At 39.1% G+C, this 20192-nt stretch overlaps 1 protein-coding gene across 2 annotated transcripts in view; it reads left to right on the plus strand.

Annotated features, from left to right (window-relative positions):
* The window catches only part of ACBD5 (acyl-CoA binding domain containing 5), a 29690-nt gene extending 9900 nt beyond the window's left edge, over positions 1–19790 (plus strand). For both annotated transcript variants that reach the window (XM_040066621.1, XM_040066631.2), the window contains 8 exons: positions 7125–7262; positions 7989–8189; positions 8905–9011; positions 10982–11258; positions 12469–12668; positions 14076–14126; positions 14401–14510; positions 17824–19790. In XM_040066621.1, the coding sequence (XP_039922555.1) occupies positions 7125–7262; positions 7989–8189; positions 8905–9011; positions 10982–11258; positions 12469–12668; positions 14076–14126; positions 14401–14510; positions 17824–17836 (1097 nt within the window). In that variant the 3' untranslated portion in view covers positions 17837–19790. The remainder of the gene's footprint in view (positions 1–7124; positions 7263–7988; positions 8190–8904; positions 9012–10981; positions 11259–12468; positions 12669–14075; positions 14127–14400; positions 14511–17823) is intronic.
* Positions 19791–20192: the final 402 nt, after the last annotated feature.

Below are 20192 nucleotides of genomic sequence, written 5' to 3' on the forward strand. Positions count from 1 at the left end.
GTATAATCTTTTTGCTTTGTGATAAGGCATTTAATCTGTTCTAAAATCCTACCAAATAAAGATGACCTTTTGCTTGCATGCTGAGTAGTAGTGGTGTTAGTAAACCTTTGTGAAAACCAAATGTTGCCTCCAGTAACAAGAAGTTAGGTACTGCAGAGGCTGTAGGAAGTTTCAGCATTATAATATTCTTAAACCGTGGCTTCCTAAGGAGCGTTTCTCTCCCAAAAACTTTTCTCCCAGCTGTGTTGCAGTTGCACAGATGAAGGTCTGCTGAAGCAAGGTGCTGTGTAGTGCTGCATGTGCTGGTTTGGGGCAGTGCTGATGGCAGCACGGGCTGTTAAGGAGGGACCTGTGCAGGGCACAGGTTTGTGTGAATGGCAGAAGCTGGCCCAGCTTACAGGCAGACACAGCTGTTTAACAATTTGCTTGGTGTCTTCTTGCATTTGATAGGGGTGCTAGGTTTAAAACACAATACTCACTGAGGTCTGTGTGCTTTTAGAACAAGCAAATACATGTAAACATTTGTATTTCTAAGTTAGTACAGGACATAGATCTGCTTTGGAAAAAGTGAGCTTGTTCCTAATTAGTATTTTCCAGGTAGAAATACTCTTCTTACTCTTAAAATACAATATATTTTCCAACTGTTTTTTTAGATTGCATATGACTAGTTTATCTTTTCAAATAGTTTTGTTTTCTCAAAGGCCTTCTCAAGTTGTTTTCAACATCTTTGCTTTCTAATGGGCCATTTGGTGGCTCTTTGTGCTCCTGTGTGAGCCTTTGCTCTGAAACACCCTCTGTTTGCCTCATAAGCTCATTTTTTCATAGCTGTTTGACTTCAAAGATATTTGCTTAGCAGATTTCCTTCCCTTTCCTTCCACCTTTCTTCACTAGGATTTTTACAGAACTCAGTGTTGGTGAATCTTCTTAGTCATTCATAAGAAAGGGGAAAAGAGCTAAAATCCGTGTTGCTCTGAACTGCAGTGCATTGTTACGTTCTGTTAGTGGCTGCACCACAATGAGGAGTTGCACTGAGGCAGGAGGCACTGCTGGGTGTGTGGGTGAGTGAGGTTTTTGAAATCCCATCCATTAAACTTTTCTCCCCTTCTAGTTTCCAATTATAAATTAACAGGTATAATCAAGGTTACAAATGATAGTCAACGCTAGTGTGAAACTTGCTAACAAATGATAGTCAACGCTAGCGTGAAACTTGCTATACAATTTTTTTTTGTTAAAATCTCAGTAGTTTAGCCTTCAGAAGTGTCTAGAACATTCCCTCCAGCATTTGGTGCAGGATGGGATTATTATAGAAGATTAAGGGCTGGGCCAGCAAGTGCCAGTCAGTGGAGAGTCTCAGTGAGATCTGGAATCAGTGTCTCAACAAGCCGTGGCTTGTCCTGTTGCCATCTATACCTGCTTCAGGCTTTACACACCAAATCTCAGCCTCCTTTGTGACTCAACTTCAAGCTGATGGCTTTATGTCAGTGTTGTCTAACAGTGTTGGCAATCAGGGCAGAGCATCAGTGTAGCTCTAAGCCTTGAGTATTTCAACAGCTCCCCTCTTATACAGAGTGATCAGAAAATACATTACCACAGGGTGAGCAGCGAAGTATCCAAATGTGAAAATGTAAGATTAAAAATTGTTTCTTTCTAAATAGAGGGAGCTATGAGATTTCCTCTGTGGAGAGAAAAGCCTGTCTGTATTGTGATTCATGCTGGGTTGAGTCAACACTAACAGTTTTGATGCATAATTGGTTGTTGAACTTGGGTTTTTTCCTCCAGCCAAACAAGAGTTCCCTGCAAAAGGGAAAGTAAATGTCAAAAGCTCTTCAGGTTTCATAATTTAGAAGATGTACCCACTTGCTATAAAATTCTGGTGTCGTATATTTTAGCTATCCTTTTGTAGTTAAGATCTTGTGATGAAAGAACTGGAATTTCTATTTCTCAGAGCTCTCTTCAAAGACAAAGTTACAAAGAAGCCGTGTATAGAGGTGTGGGAGGCTGGGGAAGGACAGATGTAGGTGGTTGTATCTTGATTGCTGTCAGAAAAGGGCCCAGTGGACACGGACCAGTGTTTAACTTTGTATAGCAAAAATAATGAATTATAGCTGGAGATGCATGGAAAAGCCATTTGTTTTACCTTTGATGCTGTGTTTGATACAGACTTTGTAAAACGCAGTTCAGATGGTAGGCTTGGAGCAGATGGCAGGAGAATATGGCCTTAATGTTATTTCATTTTTGTTTTTTTGCTGGTACAGGGCAAAACAATTTTTGATTCGGGCCACAATGTTCAACTCAGCTATGTGGCTTTGTGTTGTTTTCAAGCATAATTCAGTTTTCTTTATAGGGTTCTGAGTTCGCTGTGCTTGTGTTTTGTATTATCTGGGACAAAACTCAAGAGTGTAATAACGCTCCTTCCTAGCTGCCATGCAAAGGGAAAGTTCCAAATGATGACTTTATCTCTTCTGCACAGAAAAGAGCTTAGCAAGTTTTGCTCCTCCCAGAAGGAAGTAGTACCAGGCTTGGGGACATCCTGAATCCTGGAACGATGTTACTATGCTTTCAAGTTGCCACATCTAAGAAGCAGCTGTTCTTCATGTTCATTCTCACATGTTGGCTGAGGTGCTGACAGGAAGCTGGCAAAGCCTGGATCCATTGCTCTTGCTGCACACGCACCGTGTAACCGAGCTGCGTGTGCTTGGTGGCCCTGGACACGCGGGGGCCTTTGTGGAACTACCTGCCAGTGCTGGGAATGCCTGTGGAGCAGCTGCTGTTCTGCCTGGGCTTCTCTCTGCCAGGAAATCCCAGGCACGTTGTCTCTACTGCAGAAGGCTGAGGAGCATCAGGGAGAGGGGAATGTATCCAAGTCTTGGTACCCAAAACTTGGTATCCTTATTTATATGGCACATATTCTGAAGATCCTTGGGAAAAGGTAGTGGTGATGTGGATGGAGATGAGAAACTCCTTAGATAATGAAAAGTGTAAAGGTCTGGGATGACTAGTCAGTGATCCTAGATACTGTACTTGCAAGTTAATATAAATGTATGAGAAGTTGCTGTTTTCTGTGTTTGTTCCTATCCACAGCCTATTGTTTTAATGTTTATTAATGGTAAATAAAGATACGAGTATTGTTGATTAAATTGTTTTATTAAATACAGAGGTATCTCTTGGAGTGTAACAGCTTGAAAAGCACATAAGCAGAGAGAGGAATGCTGACAAAACAAGGCTGTAGTCTTTTGGAGTATATGAAAAGAAAAATAAAAATGAGGAGAGGCCTTTTCTGTTATATTAAAGTTTAGGAAGACTAAACCACCAAAAGAAAAAAAAAAAAGAGAACACTGTATAGAGGAAGATGTGGCTGCACCAGTATGTGTGCTCAGGGAGTGCATTTTGCAGAGAACTTGCACCTAATGCACTTAAATTTAAAAGAAATAAAACCATGGTAGTTAAAGTAATGATTTTTAGTTTTTTCAGTCTGTATTTCTGACAGATTGCTAAAATATCTTTTTATTTGTGACGGCTGCTTGTTTGAGTAGTGTAGAACGGATGTTACAGAGCAGGCTGGACCTTTGGAAATTTTCTCTGTAGTGTCCTATATTAAAAAGAATGCAAGGAAATAAGGGAATAGAAACTCTTGTTCTAGCTGAAGAGCTTATTGCTCCCAGATGCTTGCATGTACCCCTCATGTCTCATGCAGTCACTCCTTGCAGTATTTCGGTTCATCAATTTCAAAATGAGGTGGGGATTTGTGTAACCAAGTGTATTGGAAACAGCAGAACATGGTTGCACAAACTTGGAATTGAAGCAGGGAGCCTACTTGGATCAGTAACAAGCATGAAACATCAAGGGGGTGATGGCTAGAAAATAATTACAATTACCTGATGATGAAAACAATTTTGTACAGCGTATAGACTCCTTGAGACTTAAGATAAACACAGGTGTGCAGGGAGATCCCTGTACAAGATGATGCAAGTGGAGGTCATGGAAATAATCTAGTGGTTAAGATTTTGCTGCTATTGAGCAGATAATAAAGCTACGGTACTTCATGAAAACATAATTATTAAATAGTGAGGGTGTACACAGCTAGCTAAATGTTTTTCCTGTGCTGTTGTAGACTGGCTCCTGATCACTAGTATTTTCAAAGCATGTGGGAGGCTGTAGAACTTGTGGGAGGATGATACTGTGGTGTACTGGGCTAACCATCAGTACAGTTCCAGCAGGGCATGTTAATTTTGTATAAGAATTACATACCTGTTCATAAAACAAAAATACAAGGCATTTGAGAAAAACCTGCTAGGCAAGGTTCTTTTTGCAAAACGACCTTCAAGCTGAGGCAGATCTACAGAGACATTTAGGCTCTCATATCCCATATGGGTAAAAAAATGCCCTTGAAATATGTGGAGAGTTAAAAATTGCATACTTTTGAGAAACTTACTCCCATTATACAGGTCATTGAGGAGAATTGTAGTGCTGCCTTTAACATCTAGTGAAAGCTTGTAGAGAAGCTGCATGTCTGTTCCTCACATAATTTCATCATTTGTATCTTGCTTTTTGTTTTTTGGGTTTTTTTTGTCAAATCCTTCTTTCTATTTCAAGTTGCTACAGTTATACAGCTCCTACTATTTAGCATTAAAAACCCCAAGCCACACCCCAGACTTTTACAGAATAGAACTCCTTCTGTGGCTAAAAAGCAGTACAGCTTTGATTTTAAAAAATGTCACAAATCTCACAGTTTGATGTTGTATGTAGTGAGATGGAAATAATAAGCCAAGAGGAATTCTGTATTATCTAAAGTAGGGCAACAGAAAAAGCTACTAACATTTTGCCTGCAGTTGAAGTGAGTGCATTAAATAAAGGGGTGAGGGGTGACTGGCTGGGATTAGCACAGACCAAGTAAGGTTTTAAAAGCTTGCTTAACTTGTGTCATTCACACTGAGGATATACATTCCTCAGGGAACAGCCATTAACCTACTGGCAGGGGATGTAGCAGTCACTGCTAGTTAGCTCTGCTGAGTCTTTAAACATCACCCCCAGGACTGAGCTGATGACTGACCATCATGTCTGGTTCCTTAGCAGATGCTCAGAGCAACCAGAATGGCAGCCACCCGTGGGTTTACAATGTAGTAAAAGCAACTGGGGATGGACCTGATGAAAATAGCAGTGTCAGGGTTCTGAGGAAAAGCACACAATTAGGCCTGGCATTTCAGGTGGCCAAACTGTACAGGGTTGTGTTGCTACAGTCTGCATCAAAGCAATGCCTCTTTATGGTCTTTGGGACCACTGTTGCCAAGAATGACTTTGTGGAAGAAATATGATCCTGACGGATTTCAGTTATTCAGGTGTCCTATGATGTGATACCGCAAATCTGTAACTGTTGATACATTCTCTCAGTTCCTCCTCTTAATTTAAATGTATGTGATATATCATATAGAAGTTTCCCAAAATGAATAATCTCCTTACTACAATTAAATGAAGGAAGAACATGCTTGAATGTTTAAAAACATTCCTTTTAAAAAGAAAAGAAGTAAATCTTAGGAAAAACCTTAGGGTGTAGCTGGGGCTTTTTGCAGTATCTTTGTTAGGATGAGGAGCTTTACAGTTTTAATTTGCCATCACAGCTCAGTGTTCCTCCTGATCTTGTCTTTCCTGTTTACTCCCACGGCTGGGTAGGACACATGGATGATTTTGTCCCCACCCCCTTGTTGTTAAAGGAGGAGAAAATGAGGAGGTGCTTATATTCTTGTAGTGTACAAGACAGACAATTGCTTTTCCAATTCTCATTTGACAATAAAGTAGGGGTTTTTTTAATCTTTAGATAAGAGGTGGATTAAATCAATCCAAAGCAGTGATGCAGGGTGCCCACAGAAACATTACCTTGCAATAAAACTAAGGTTAACATATTCATTGTTACTGTACAATAAGTTATTTTACCTTTTTTCTTTTTTAAAGTGCTGTGGGTAAGCTTGGAAACTAGAGAAATGTGGGAAGGCTCTTCATTGGAAGGTTAAAGTAGAAAAAACCCCTTAGCTTTAGATTACCATGCAGCAAGAGAAAGTAGTGAAGCTGGATTGGCAACTCCAGTGTAATTGGATATTATTTTGCTGTTTAATGTTAAGCCTAAATGTGAGAATAAATCTTTCAAGGTTCTGACAAGGGAACTTAAAAATTATGCAAATGAAATGCTGTTGTGACAATTAAAACAGATTTCAGCCTTGGAGCCAACACGTAAACAGTGCAAGTGTCTCACAGAAACTGTCCCCTTTGTACTCTGTCCTAACATAGGAGGCTTAAATGATCATCAGGATGTATTTGACCATAACTTTTTTTACAGGAGGTGGTAGAATTATCCTTTATATACTTCATATTTTTAAATCTTTACCTTTCAGTTTTTTGTACCATTACAGTAAATTGTGATCCTTGTAGTGACCAAAGATGTGGAAAACAAGAATTTGGTAGTTACTTTGTCTATTTCAATATTTGGTTTTTTAAATATTTATGAAAAAATATGCTCAGTGTATATATTAATTTCATCAACTTTTTCACTGAAATCAGAGAACTTATTTCCATATGTCATTTGTTATGTAAAGATCTGTATAAATGCGAATCTTCTTACCATATTTTGCATCTGCCTAAATTACAGCAGATGTGTGGAATATTGTATTTACCTTTTTCAGAATTACGTTCATATAATTGAATTTAATGTTTCAAGATTTGCCTTCAAACTGTGAGCAGGTTTGAAGCATTTCAGTCCAAAAGGGAAATTCTGTTAAAACAGTGACTTCTGGGTTTAAAAGAGCAAGGCCACATCAGTGCCAGCTGCAGCTGTAACCTAAACACAGTAATAGTCTTGGTCTGAGACTCCTGAAAGTGGCTGCAGTCTCTTCCCTGGTGGCTGCCTCAGAGTCATTGAGAATATCTGCACCAGCACTCAGTGATGGGCCACAAAAGAGAAACATTAAACCAATTAATAAAGAGTTTAGAGAAATAAGCAGCCATTATTTGGTGCATCTTCTAATATGGACGTGCTTTTGTAGATCTGTGATTGATAGTTTTGGGGATGGTAGTGGTGGTGTATGTTTGTTTCCTTTAAAATACATCTTTTTTTCTTTGCTTTTTTTTTTTCTTAGACCTTAGTAATGTTATGAATTCCACTCCAAATATAAAAGCTATAAATGGAAAAGCTGAAAGCAGTGATAGCGGAGCAGAATCGGAAGAAGAAGGGCTTCGTGAAGAGGAAGAGAAAGAAATGCAGATAAATGGAAAGGGTAAGTTTTCTGGACCATTGTGTCCCACAGATTTGTTCTTGGCCACCTAAGTGGCAGAAAATACTAAAGTATCATGAATGTTGTACTTTTTCAAGGGAATTAGATGCAAATACATGTGAATGCATATGTGAAAGATGTCTGTGTTTCAGCCTAGGCTGTAAGAATTAAAACTAGTACAAATTTGCAAGCTATGCCATATGATTTTTGACTTGCCTAGCAAGTTCTGTCAGAAGGTTATCTAAATATTTATATCCTGCATTGTTTTGGGGTTTGTTGCCAATGCTTTTTTCTAAGAGCTATGAATGGCTACATGGCCTGTAAGAGTAGAATTGAAAATTACTTTTTTTTTTCTTCAGAGAAAATAAAACAGAACTTTCAGTGAGATTCATTTAGAGGATCCATAAAGAAATGGATGCTGAAAAAACAGCATCTAGTGAAAACCAAATTAAATGACATATTTAGAATTCTATACTGATGTCCTCCAAGGACATTAGGATTATTATTTAGTTTAGAAGAAACACCTATTTTGGATTTACTTCCTTATGTTTTAGGTATCTGTTCTTTATGCTTTTCACCAGAACAGATCAATCCACATCGGTGGGAATATAGGAGATATGCAGATATATTATACATACAGTCCATTAGCAAGCTAGTTGCTTGAAGAAATATGGCTGGAGCTATTAGGTATAGAGCTTTCTCTTTGCAAAGTTTTCTTTTCTTTTACAGATTATAAGAATGTGAAACCCGAATCAGCAGCTGCTAAGGATTTGGAAGGTATTGTTAGTAATGGCTGTTACAAGGACAGACTTAGCCCAGATATGCAGAATGGCATCCAGACCAAATCTGCCTTGAATGGCTTGAACCCAGAGGAAGAAACAAATCAAACAGAGCCAAGCCTAGAAATAGCTCATAACGCTGCTCACCAAGGTATTGTCCTTCCAAGACCATGTTTTCATTTGCACATGTTTTTCATGAAAAATATTCTTTTCTTGAGAGCTTAGTCCCGAGATTTAGAGACTAGCAATGGTGTCTTTCAGCTGCAGAAATCTGAAGACAGAATACTAAAACTAATTAATTCCAGTTAAAAATAAGGTTTTCTTTTAGTTTCTTCTACAGAAAGAGAGATGAATTCAGAGAGTCCTAAACCCACAGAAATAGAAGTGTTTTCTTGTAATATCATTATGCTACCTATGCAAATACTTTTTGCCTTTGAAAGTGAATTTGTAGTAAAACAAAAATTACTTATATCTGGTTTATCATTCTAAAAAGCTGAACGTTTTATAAATGCCAGTTTGTTCAAACAGGGATCTGAATATATACTTTTAATACTAATGTAACTTTAGGCAGAACTGCTTTATATTGAGCTTAGGAAGGAGACTTTAATGAAAAAAGCAAAACTAAAATTTATAATGCAGAAATGTCAATATGAAGCATAGTTTTCCCACTACTAAAGGTTTCCTGTTATTCCTAAATTAATATAAAATCTTTACTCAGAATCTAAGTTTAGGATGACAGTTGCAGATAGAAGGGTTGTGAATTGATGCTCACTTACACGTTTTAACTCATTGCTCTGGTCCTTGCCAGGTTTGGCTCAACTGGCTCACATTTACAAAGCGTATGTGCCATCCCTCTTTCCCTGCAGGTGCAAGTGAAGAGAATACTGAAGAGATCTCAGCAGCTCAGCACTTAACCAGTGATTCAGACAGTGAAGTTTATTGTGACTCTATGGAGCAGCTTGGACTAGAAGAGGTAGGGGTTTAGTATTCCAGGGTGTATTTTGAAGCTGGTATGCTGCTTATTTTTAATAGGTTCCTCTCATGTCCAAGTGAATGTGGACGTGCAGAGGTGACTGATGTGGCTCATGCATGCTGTCCTTCTGTTTGAACTGTGGGGATTTGTTCCTTTCATTGTCAGCATTTTACAACTTGGTTTCTGCTGATCTAAAGCCTTGAAGCCCTCAGAAAATTTATGTGAGGAGAAGTCTTCAAAAGTAACAGTACCAAGAAACAATTGTCAAAAAAGGAAAAACAGTATAAAGAAATTAAGGTCCACAAATTAATGTAGGGTCTCATAACATGTAGGGACCAGAATTCAACTATTTTTAAGAAGCGGGAAGTATCTTTGTAGCAATTCACTTTTTGCTTGGTTTTTTCCTGGCCTGATGACTTCTGTATTTGTTTCTAAGGATAAAATAAAGAATAAGTGTTCACAGGTGGCCTGTAGGCCAGTGCCTGCAAGTGGCCTAGGTTAAAGAAGTGGGGGATTATGAGGATTTCTGTGTTCTCTTGTATTCTCTTCAGTCATAATGTACACCTTCCCTATAAAAGCACCAGTTGTGCTGCCATAGTTTTGACTGGATTTGTGCTCCTGCTGATTATTCCTCATAACTGTAGACTTTTTTGGCTTTCTGGCTTAGCTCTCCTTCAGAGGCCCAGGTTAAGTGTGGGCTTCGTAGGTTGTACTCAGACGCCTTGTTTCCTGATTCTGGAGAGAAATGTGTGAATGGTCCCTGGGATCAGAAAGGCCAGTAAGCACTTGAATATTGCATCATTCTCGTCTTCCTCTTGCCTGAGAATGTAGGGAATTAGTTTTAACAAATCAAAGTTCTGCCCAGTAATGAAGCATGTTGGGAAATGTGCTTTGATAGGAGTGCTGCAAGCTGTCTTATCTAGCTGATTTCCCAATCTTGCGTGTCATTCAAGCTTGTTTGAGAGTCTTTAATCGAAGTGGGTGGATAATTTGTCAGTTTCCCAACCTGCATAAGAAAAGTTCTAGTTTTGCACAAAATAGCAAATGTTTAGATATATGTAAATAAATACACAAGTAGAACCACAGGTGAATAAGTTCGAACTAGAAAAGGTTCACCTAAAGAAATAAATACTGCTGTTTCTTGGAAAAGATGTAGCCAGTACTCTGCCCTTCAGTTCTGATGATCCAGAATTGCTGTTTGACAAATTTGGGCAGCAGTTTCCATTTCTCTGCCCCTCCTTTTGGTTATTTTGGCTTCTTCATGAAGTTCTTTTTCAGCTGAGGTCCCCAGTCTGCTTCAGCATATCCTTGTGCAAGGCCTGTCCTTGCCAAGGGCTGCTTGAACCACCTACCAAGACAGTCCCAGAGCAGAACCTGAACAGCCCCTGCATCCTCCTTTTTTACTGTCGTCCTGCAGTGCCACCAGCTTTGAGTGAGAAGTCGATAGAATACTCTGCCTTTCCTTTGTTTGGTGTGAGGTACAGGTGCAGCCAAGCTGCTTGGAGCAGGCTGATGCTAAGCTGTGTGCTCCCTTTGCTGTGAGTTCAAACACTGCCTACCCACGGCTGCTGATAGCGTGGGCCTTCTGACCGTGGCTCCCAAATTCAAGGGGAGAGGCCATTTCACTGTCTAGGAAGCAAAGACAGTTTTACAGGGGAAAACTGAATGGTTTTAGACCTTAATGTTCTATTTTAGTAATTATTGAGTATTAATGTATGTTGGAAATGTCTAAAGAAATTCCTGTGGTATCACTGTTGTGAGATTTGCCCAAAATGCCTTCTCAGCCTGGATATGACATTTAGACAATAGTAAGTATATTCCACAGGAAAATAACTGCTCCTCTTAAAAGAAAAGTCTTAATTCTGAGCAAAATATTTTCTTAATGTAAATGTAAAGATGATATTTTTCCTTTTTAATGTTTAACTGTCATATTTTACAGAATTTAATTACTTGCTAATGTTAATTTGTAGCCCTTGGAGATCATCACATCAGCTAAAGGATCTTTAAAGCATTCATCCCATTTCTTGGATGTAGATCACAGTCTTCTGTTAGAAAATACGGATTTTCCAAGGCACACTTGCATGACTTACGGGAATCTCCAACCTGAAAATACTGGAGAGGGAGTAGCTGAAGAACAAGGTGAAGTCAAATGTGGAGGAGAAGATGGCAAAGCCAGTAATGGAGGTCCTCACAAGGAGAAAAAAGGTGGAGAAAAAGCAGATTTCTACAGTGTCAGAAGAGGGAGAGGTACTGTGACCCTGCATTTGTGTTCCCCACTTTCCTCACTGCCATAAATTACTGATGTCTGAGAAGCACCTGTCAGCACTGTCCTCTGGGACAGTCGTGTGTAGCGCTTCTGCTCTTCACAATAAAAATAGGTAACAAAATGCCTATTACAGTGGGTAACTTGTACTCCAGCTGCTGCTTATGGCACTTGGGTTTTTAGAAATATAATCCTCAAAACCAGTCTGTGCCTGAGAGGAGTTTCTTTAGAAGTTACATACTTATTGTTATATACATATGCATTTATATCTCTCTGGTGGTTTATTTGAAACCATGGAATGCCATGGAAAGAGATCAGTGACGTATTGTTTTGTATGTAATGGGAATGTTAGCCACACCTCTGAGTGATCCTGATACTATCCATTACGATTCTTAAAACTTAATGATTCTTAATCCCATAATAGCCCAGATGTTCATTTTAAGTTGGACCTCTGCGCATTTTAATTCCATAATACTTCTAATACTGTCACCTACGAGCAGCACCACATTCCAGTGGTATGATCTGTAATGTCAAGGCTAAAATCAGTTTTTCTTGTACAAACCAAAAAAAGGCAGAAAGTATTTTATTTATATACAGCATGCCTTTTTGTATAGCACCTATAAGTAATCAGAGGAAAAAATTAAAAAGAAAATCCAAATTAAACATTTATGGTGAAAGCTATTATTAAGAACATACTATAGTTAACTATCTCCTCTTCTCTCTCTTGTTTTATTGAAGTTTGCTACTTACAGGCAGAAACATGACAGGCTAGTGATAGTTGTATCTTGTTAAAAGGAGTATTGTAGACTTCAAATAATTCTCTTTTCTCATCACTGGATTCCAGTGATCTTTGTTTTCCAGCTGGAGACTTCGCCAAACTTTGGACACATACTAAGACTTGCTAGGGCAGAATTTACTGCTGAACTTGACCGGTTGTGTATTAATAGCTTTTTCTAAATGTTCTTGCAGTTCTAGGAATTTGAATGATACTGTCACTCTAAGGGTGTAGGGAAGCATCTCAGGTGACATTTCAGTGACCTCCCAGTGCTGCTGAACTGTCTGAATATAGCCTGTGACGAGAAGTACCACACTCCTGTGTGAAAACCGAGGGAGAAAACGGAACTGTTAAACATTTTCAGTAGAGCTGTAGCCCATTCTGTGTTTTGTGTTTTTGTTTTTCCTCCCTCACGACAGGGCATAGACTTCAGCCTTTAGGGGACGGTTCCCAGGGTGGCCAGATGGGCAGTGGAGGGGATGGTGAGCGCTGGGGCTCCGACAGGGGCCCCCGGGGAAGCCTCAATGAGCAGATTGCAGTGGTGCTGATGCGGCTGCAGGAGGACATGCAGAATGTACTGCAGAGGCTGCATATGCTGGAGGCTGTTGCAGCATCACAGGTACTATTCTTTGGAGTTATTTGATCACCTTTTAATAAATGTCCTTAGATGATTTTGTGCTTTTTCAGATGAAAATTTTTGACAATATTTTCTTAAAACTGTAAAGACATTTCAGCTACGTTCTGTAGTTGAGTCCAAGTTAAAATTTCCTACTGGTACCTACTCTCAGGAGCACAATTCGGAACTCTGGTACATGAAAGCAAAACCAGGCATTTTTGACCTAGAAATTAACCGTATGTTTCACTGATATCTGATCAGATTGATCTTAGCCATAGTTATTGATACACATTATATGGGCTCTATAGGGAGAGTCCACAGTTAATGTCAGTAGTGCATGATTGTTGATAGGTCATACTTGATTGTTCATAGCTTACTTTCCTTGTGAAGTAATCCAGCTTTATTGGAATTCTACATCATCTCCTCATCCAGCCAACAGAACTATTAAGCAAGTATAGATATATTGATACAGTGTTTATTTTCCCTTCTGTTTCAATAGAACATGTTGTGAATATAGTTGAACTAGCAACCTGGAAATGTTTGGTTTTGTTTGACTTGCTGATATATTTTGATCGGCATGAGAATGAGCAAGCTGTACAAGCAGCATCCTATGGGATGCATATACTTCAAATCTAAGGCAGTCACAGAAAAGGATTTATTAAAACCATAATTTTCCTGCATCTCAGATATTCAAGTATCTAATGTTTGGTTAAATACAGATTGATTTCCTACCTTTGCCTGAGCAATATAAGAAATAGTAAAAGATTTTTCCCCAGCAGTTCATGCTGTGCTTGCTGTCCTTACCTAAGGAGAAACAGAAGCTTCTGTTTTATGCTTACAGAAATTAAGAAAGACCTACAAAACCAGCTGCTCTGCTTTTGTGGAATCACCACAGTAGTGCATAGAGTGCATAGGAAGAGTCTTGAAAAGATTCTGGTACTTCCATTTTCAGGATTGCCTGGAAGACATGAAACACAGCATTTTTTTTCCTTTATGGTGTTAGACATGCCCATAGCTGTAGCCCAGGGCAAATGAAAACAGTGTTTTTGACCTTAGTAGAGACTGGTGTTGACATGCAAGCAGGCAAATTTAAGCTGCTGCGATTTCTCCTCTGGGCTGGAATTGGGACTAGACCAGAGTTGAGAAAGTTGCAATGACAGGTTGAGCAGGGGAACCTTCAAAAACTGTGAAGAGGTCCAGTTAGTGACACTGATTCAGAATAGTGGAAACATGAGGGGTACATTAGCAGCTATGTGGAGTCACATGGGAGTGGTTCTGTGCATTTACCTGTGATATATACGGATTGCAAAGCCATCACAAGATGAAAAACCTCATATTCTTGTTTTGTGAAGAAGAATTTTAATTGCAGTTTCCTTTTTTATACTTACCAGCCTTTGTTTGTATTTAAAGGCAAAGTCTGCAACACTACAGTCAAATTACCAGCCCGCCTCCTCTGTCAAGGTAAAATACTGTTTTTATGATGTGCAAAAAGTGTGAACTGTGAAGAAAGATGAATTTGAATATTTTATCTCTAGCTCTTGTTATGTGTTTTTTGTATAGTCTCTTTCTTAACTAGAAGGTAAAAATAATCTGTCTAAGGAAATTACTTGATAGATTAATCTTTTCTTCTGGTCTTACTATTATTTTATTTGGTACTGAAGCGATGAGAAGTATACCGGTGGTATTCAATATGTGTACAGATTGCTGACTGGATTTTTTTTCTGTTTTTCCTTAGAAACCATCATGGTGGCCCTTTGAAATTTCTCCTGGTATTTTAACTTTTGCTATTGTATGGCCGTTTATTGCCCAGTGGTTGGTACATGTGTATCACCAAAGAAAGAGAAGGTAATGATATGCATTCAATAGAACACATACACTGTGTGTCACCTGTTTAAACCAATAGGTAATATTATCATGTTATTTAGACAGGACAGAAAATTCTTTGCTTTGAAAGTTTGTCAGTATGAGAAAGTATTGGTTAAATTGACTTTATATGTAGTATGCTTTATATGTGGCTATTTATGTTAAATCTATGAAATGTAATACAGGATAAACAATTTCGAGCATACACAAGTGGGTGAGGATGGATAGCTTGGAAGTATTTCCATAACATTCTTTGATCCTCTCACTCCTCATGTTCTCTTGAGCCATTTTCACTGCTTCTAGGCTTCCTAGTCCCGTTGTGCCATGAAAATTATTTTTCCTATCACATCCTTTGTAGAGTGCCATCTGTCACCTATATTTAACATCCACTAGCACCTTACTGTGGTATTTTTGTAACATGTACCTTGACTTCCTTCAGCTGAAGGACAGTTGTTCTCTGATCGTGCCTTTTCTCAGCTCTCTAGGCATCAGAAGATCAAGTGAGTGTTCTCTAGATACCGTCTGCTTATTTCAGCTTTACATCTGATTCTGTTACTTTAGCATGCTCTTGGCTTTTACATTTTTTCCTCTGTCAGACTGCAGAGAGTTTGTATGTGTGTGGATCTTAGGAGAAATAGCTGAATTTGCTCTAGCTTTTTAATGTTTGCTAGTTTTCATGGTCCTGTGGTAAATCACAGAAACACTCAGTGGTAGAGGTTGAAGGAAGGCTCTGCAGGTCATCTGGTCCAGCATCCTTGCTCAGCCAGGGACGCTTAGAAGCCAGTTGCCCAGGACTGTGTACAGGCAGCTTTTGATTATCTCCAAGGAGGGAAACTCCATCACCTTTCTGGGCAACCTGTGCCAGTGTTTCTCCTCAGAAGTGCTCCATTCCTTTAATCATCTTTGTGGCCCTTTGTTGGACTCTCTCCAGTTTGTCCATGTCTCTCATGTAGGCAGAAGCGGACAGAGCACTTCCAGGCGTGGCTTCTCCAGTGCTGAATGGAGAGGAAGGATCACCCCGCTCACCCTGTTGGAAGGGAAGCCTGTAACAACAGCACTGGCCTTTGTTGCAAAGGCACGTTGCTGGCTCGTGTTCATCGTGGTGTCCACCAGGATGCCCAGATCCTTCTCTGCCAAGCTGCCTCCCAGCTGGCACATACTGGAATTATTTCTCCAAACTAAGCACTACAGCATCAAGTTCCTGTCAGCCCATTTTTCCAGCCAGCTGTAGTCCCTCTGGATGGCAGCACCGCCCTCTGGCATATCAGCCACTCCCAGTTTTGTGTAATCTGCAGCTTTGCTGAGGGTGCACTCTGCCCTGTCAGCCAGGCCATTGCTAAGGGTGTTAAACAGGATTGGCCCCAGTAGGGACCCCTGGCATTCACCGCTAATTACTGGCCTCCAACTACACTCCTGTCACCGATCATTGCTCTTTGGGCCCAGCCCATGGCTTTGTAAACAACACTGCGCCCACGAAGGCTGCAAATCTGCCAGGGAGCTCCCCTGGCTAATAAGAGCTGTCAGCAGCAGCATTGGTGTTGCTGCACTGTCAGGTGAAACCAAAGATTGTAGTACTGAGGCTTTCAGGCAGTTATGCACATTTTGCTCATTCTTTGCACTAGCAAATGGAAATTTCCCCTTGTCAGCAAGGACAAAGATGGGGTGTTTTAAATCAAAACTACTTTTCTTAGTATTTTACTTGAAGCTTCTTTGAACTTCTGTGTTCTGCTAATTGCTCTTGCATGGCTGTGTTCTCTCCCTCTCTCTGAACAGTGTGCTGTTCTTGAAAATCTTTTTTGATCATCTATTCTGACCTCTATAGCATCCCCAATCCAGCTACAGGTTCAGACAGAAATCAGCTTTTAGAGAAACATCCTTTCCATCAGTTTTTCTAGTATATTGTCCTACTGATTCAGTGCTTCAATGAATAAACATGAATTTTAGTTTGAATTTGTCTAGCTTCAGTTTGCATCCATTGGATTTTCCTGTATCTTAATGACAGTTGACAAAGAGCCTGTGATATGTTTTCCATGGCTACTTTTTTGTTATCCACCAGGTCATCTCATAATCTCTTGCTTAAACAAAACAAATGGAGCAACTGGAATCTCATTTTAAAATTGTTTTCCAGTCTTAGAATGATTCTTGTGGCTCATTGCCAAATGTTTCGGTTTTTCAACATTCTTTTTGAGTTTTGGACACCAGGATTTGTACCAGTGGTAATACCAGTGTCAGCATGAAACAGATATAGCATAGCCCCATGTTTTGTTGACTCATTCCTGTATAGTTTTTAGATGAACTTCAATAACATAAAGCAACTAAAGGATTTTCTGTGTTCTTGAGCTTTTCTCTCTATTTTTGAAGAAGTCTACTCATTAGCAGAATTTAAGGACTATGTGCTTCTGCAGCACATTTCTATCTGGAGTTCTATCTCCTTTAACAGTGTGTAGGAAGCTGATAAAGTACACTCAGTGAGAAAATGGAATTGCAAAACAAGTCCTTTTCTCCTGTCCCGTGGCCAGTTTCAGCTTGTGCTCTGATGAGGTGTGTGAGCTCTTGGGCAATAGCTGTTCACAGTGCCTGTACTGACCTTGTCTGTGTACTTCTAGTTTTAAATTACATTAACTGTCCCTGCAGCAGAAACCACGAATCTCTGCTACCATGCAAAGTTCTCTCATGCTGCAGCTGTGAAGCCATGACTTCTAAACTCTTCTGCACAATGTAGCAAATTCCATGCAACTGGTGGAGGGACAGCCTTCTGTAACCAAGAGCTTTGTGTTTAGCTCCTGCCTCCTTGGGCAGGGGTAGCTCAGCTCCATTCCAGCACCTCTTAACCTGTCCCCTGTTCCTTTATGGGGCACTTAGTGCTGAAAATCTGGGTACTTGTACTGGAGCCTTCACCAAGAAAGCTTGAAATCCTAAGGGCCCTAAACCCAGATAGAAATATATTTTCATAATAATAAAAGCTGTCTAGATTCAGCTTATGATTTTAGAACCTTCTAATTGTAAGTTTTATGGAGTCCTGGAGAAAACAGCTTTTAAGTGTTGCTCTGCTGAGCCAGCATACTATTGACACAGGGTCAGGGATTTTTCTGAGGAATTCTATCTGCAGTTCCAAATTAGTTAATTTTCTCCTCCTTGGTGTAAGAGGGCAAATTTTCAGGTATCTTGAAGCCCTGTTGTGTTTTATTGGAATGGAAACTTTTCTCATGTAACCTTAATTAATTTGTTTTGATAAATGAAAAATCATCTCATATGTGAAGGTACATTGAACTAATTTATTTGTTTCCTCTTCTAGAAAACTGAACTGAGATTTCAAGACTAAGGACTTCAAGGAGGAGATGGCCCTGGAAAGCAAAGGAAGCCTGAATTCTCATAGAATCTCAGAATTTGTGATTATCTTCCTTGTGTTACAGTAATATTTTCTACTACCTTTGAGCCAAACATTTAAGCCAATCAATTAATATTATTGAAACTTGAATGCTTCACAGCTCTTAGGTTACAAATAAATTTATTAATTCCATCCTCAAAACCATATGAACAATAATAATTTTGGAATATGCTTTTGGATGGGCTGTCAGTAATTACTGGCCTTGCTGATGTCAGTTGATGAATAGAATAACATATCTGTAAAAGAATAAGTGAAAAATATGTAAAACTGTCACTTTAACATTGAAATAATTTTACAATCTCAAGATCCCTGCCTATTTTTCCACAGCGTTACATATTACCAGGTGAAAGCTCTAAAAAAGTATAAATTTAATACATTGTAAGCTGTTGGAAAAACATATAGCTCTGAGGAATTCAACTTGTTGTTTTTGCTGCTAAACCAGTGTGGGGCTATTTCCATATAAATTGGTCAGAAAGGAAGTTGAATCCTCCACTTACCCTGTAAAATTGTAAAGAAGATTTGGGAATTTGTATATATCCTGAAAGTTAAGCCATTAATAACAGAGGGACTGTCAAATACAAGTTTGGAAACAGCGTGTGGTACAAGGGATGGATCCATGTAAAGAGGCTGCACCTTATCTTTTTAACTTTCATAACTGTATTCTTGTTGACAACAGCTTATTTTAACTGAAATGCATAGTTTAGGCACAAGGTGCTTTAAAATGAGATCAAAACTAGCTCAGTAAGTCTAGCTCTAAGCTTTTAAAAAGCTTGGTGCACTGTAAGTTTTCTGTTGGCAGTTAATCTATCGTGGATTTTCCCCAGGTCACATCATGAAACATATCAATTCTGGTATACCTCTCTTATCCTACTACTTCCTCTCAGAAAAAAACCCTTTTCAGCTAATTTTGGAGCTGATACTCTTCCCCACAGAATATTTATTAACGCATATACAGACAGAGGTACAACCTCGTGAAGTTTACTTGACAAAAGCATGCTTTACACTTAATTTTAAAATAAATTAATATATAAGCTGTCTAAATCTCTGGAAAATGCAAATGCACTAAAATTAGATTTGACAGAAAACTTACAGTTGGCTATGAAGAATTATATCACAACATAATCCATGGTTAAGCTCTGAATCTTCAGAAATTTCACCATTATTGATGTGCTTTCATTTTCCACCAGGACTACATCCTACAAATAGTTTTTAAGGAAAGTTTTTTTGGTCCTTCCTGAAAAATCTTTTATAGTTTGGAAAACATTTTTCATATAAGCTATACTGTATAAAAATGTAATCACAGAATTCAATGTTGGTTTTACCAGAGAAACTTTAATCTTGTTTTTTAGTTACATGCAGATTTTTTTTAGTTACTTTTCCCCTCTTCTGATTTTCTTATTGTAAAGCTGAATTAAAAAAATAAAATAGATGTAACTTCTTTGAAGACTCCTGTAACAAGCAGCTGTTTTCACATGCCAGAGATGAGTTTTGGCATGAGATGTACTGAAAACTCAGGTTTGAACAAAGCTTATCCTGGAAGGGAAGTTCTGCTGGGACCTGAACCCATTGTGTCTGAGCTTAAACTCCCTAAAGTGATTGATTTCTTATCATAAGGGATAAAAATCATACAGGAAGGACATTCGAGCTTGAAGGGCACATGAAAACCCCAGGCTCCTGATCAGCATGGCTTCTGCCAGGACAAACCACCCTGGAGTGCCTCCCACAGCTCAGAACAGTGGCATCTGTAGGGGTCCAGCTCTTAGACATGGGACAGACATTCCCAAAGGTACTTAATTGTTAACCTCCGCCTGAAATAAATGCAGGCTTGTACTATCCTTGTTATTTATTCATATTTCAATAAATCAATCCCTTAATATTTTGTATTTTATCTTGAACTTAATATTTACTAAATGCTGTACATCAGATGTTGTGACTGTACACAAGAGCCAGCGGGCTGTATCGTGAAGAAATCAGTCACAACCTGAAAGCTGTAATACAAAACATCACTTGAGTAACAGTTCACTTGTGATTCAGAACTGGGCCTATCTAGTTGGCAGGTATTCCAGCTTAAAGGCAAGGAAAACTGATTGTTTTTGGGTTTTTTTATAATTTGCCCAGGTGCAAAGAGACACAGTTTTGATGTAGAAGCAGTAGCATATGCAGCTGGCTGGAGCTCAGACCTAGGATACATAGCTTCAGCCTCTCCTGTGCTCTCCTCAGGAGGGCTGGGAGCCAAATCAGTTCTACATATGGAAAGGGTCAGATCCGGTCCAAAC

The sequence above is a fragment of the Hirundo rustica genome, chromosome 1 (assembly GCF_015227805.2).
Source record: "Hirundo rustica isolate bHirRus1 chromosome 1, bHirRus1.pri.v3, whole genome shotgun sequence".
Lineage (NCBI taxonomy): Eukaryota > Metazoa > Chordata > Aves > Passeriformes > Hirundinidae > Hirundo > Hirundo rustica.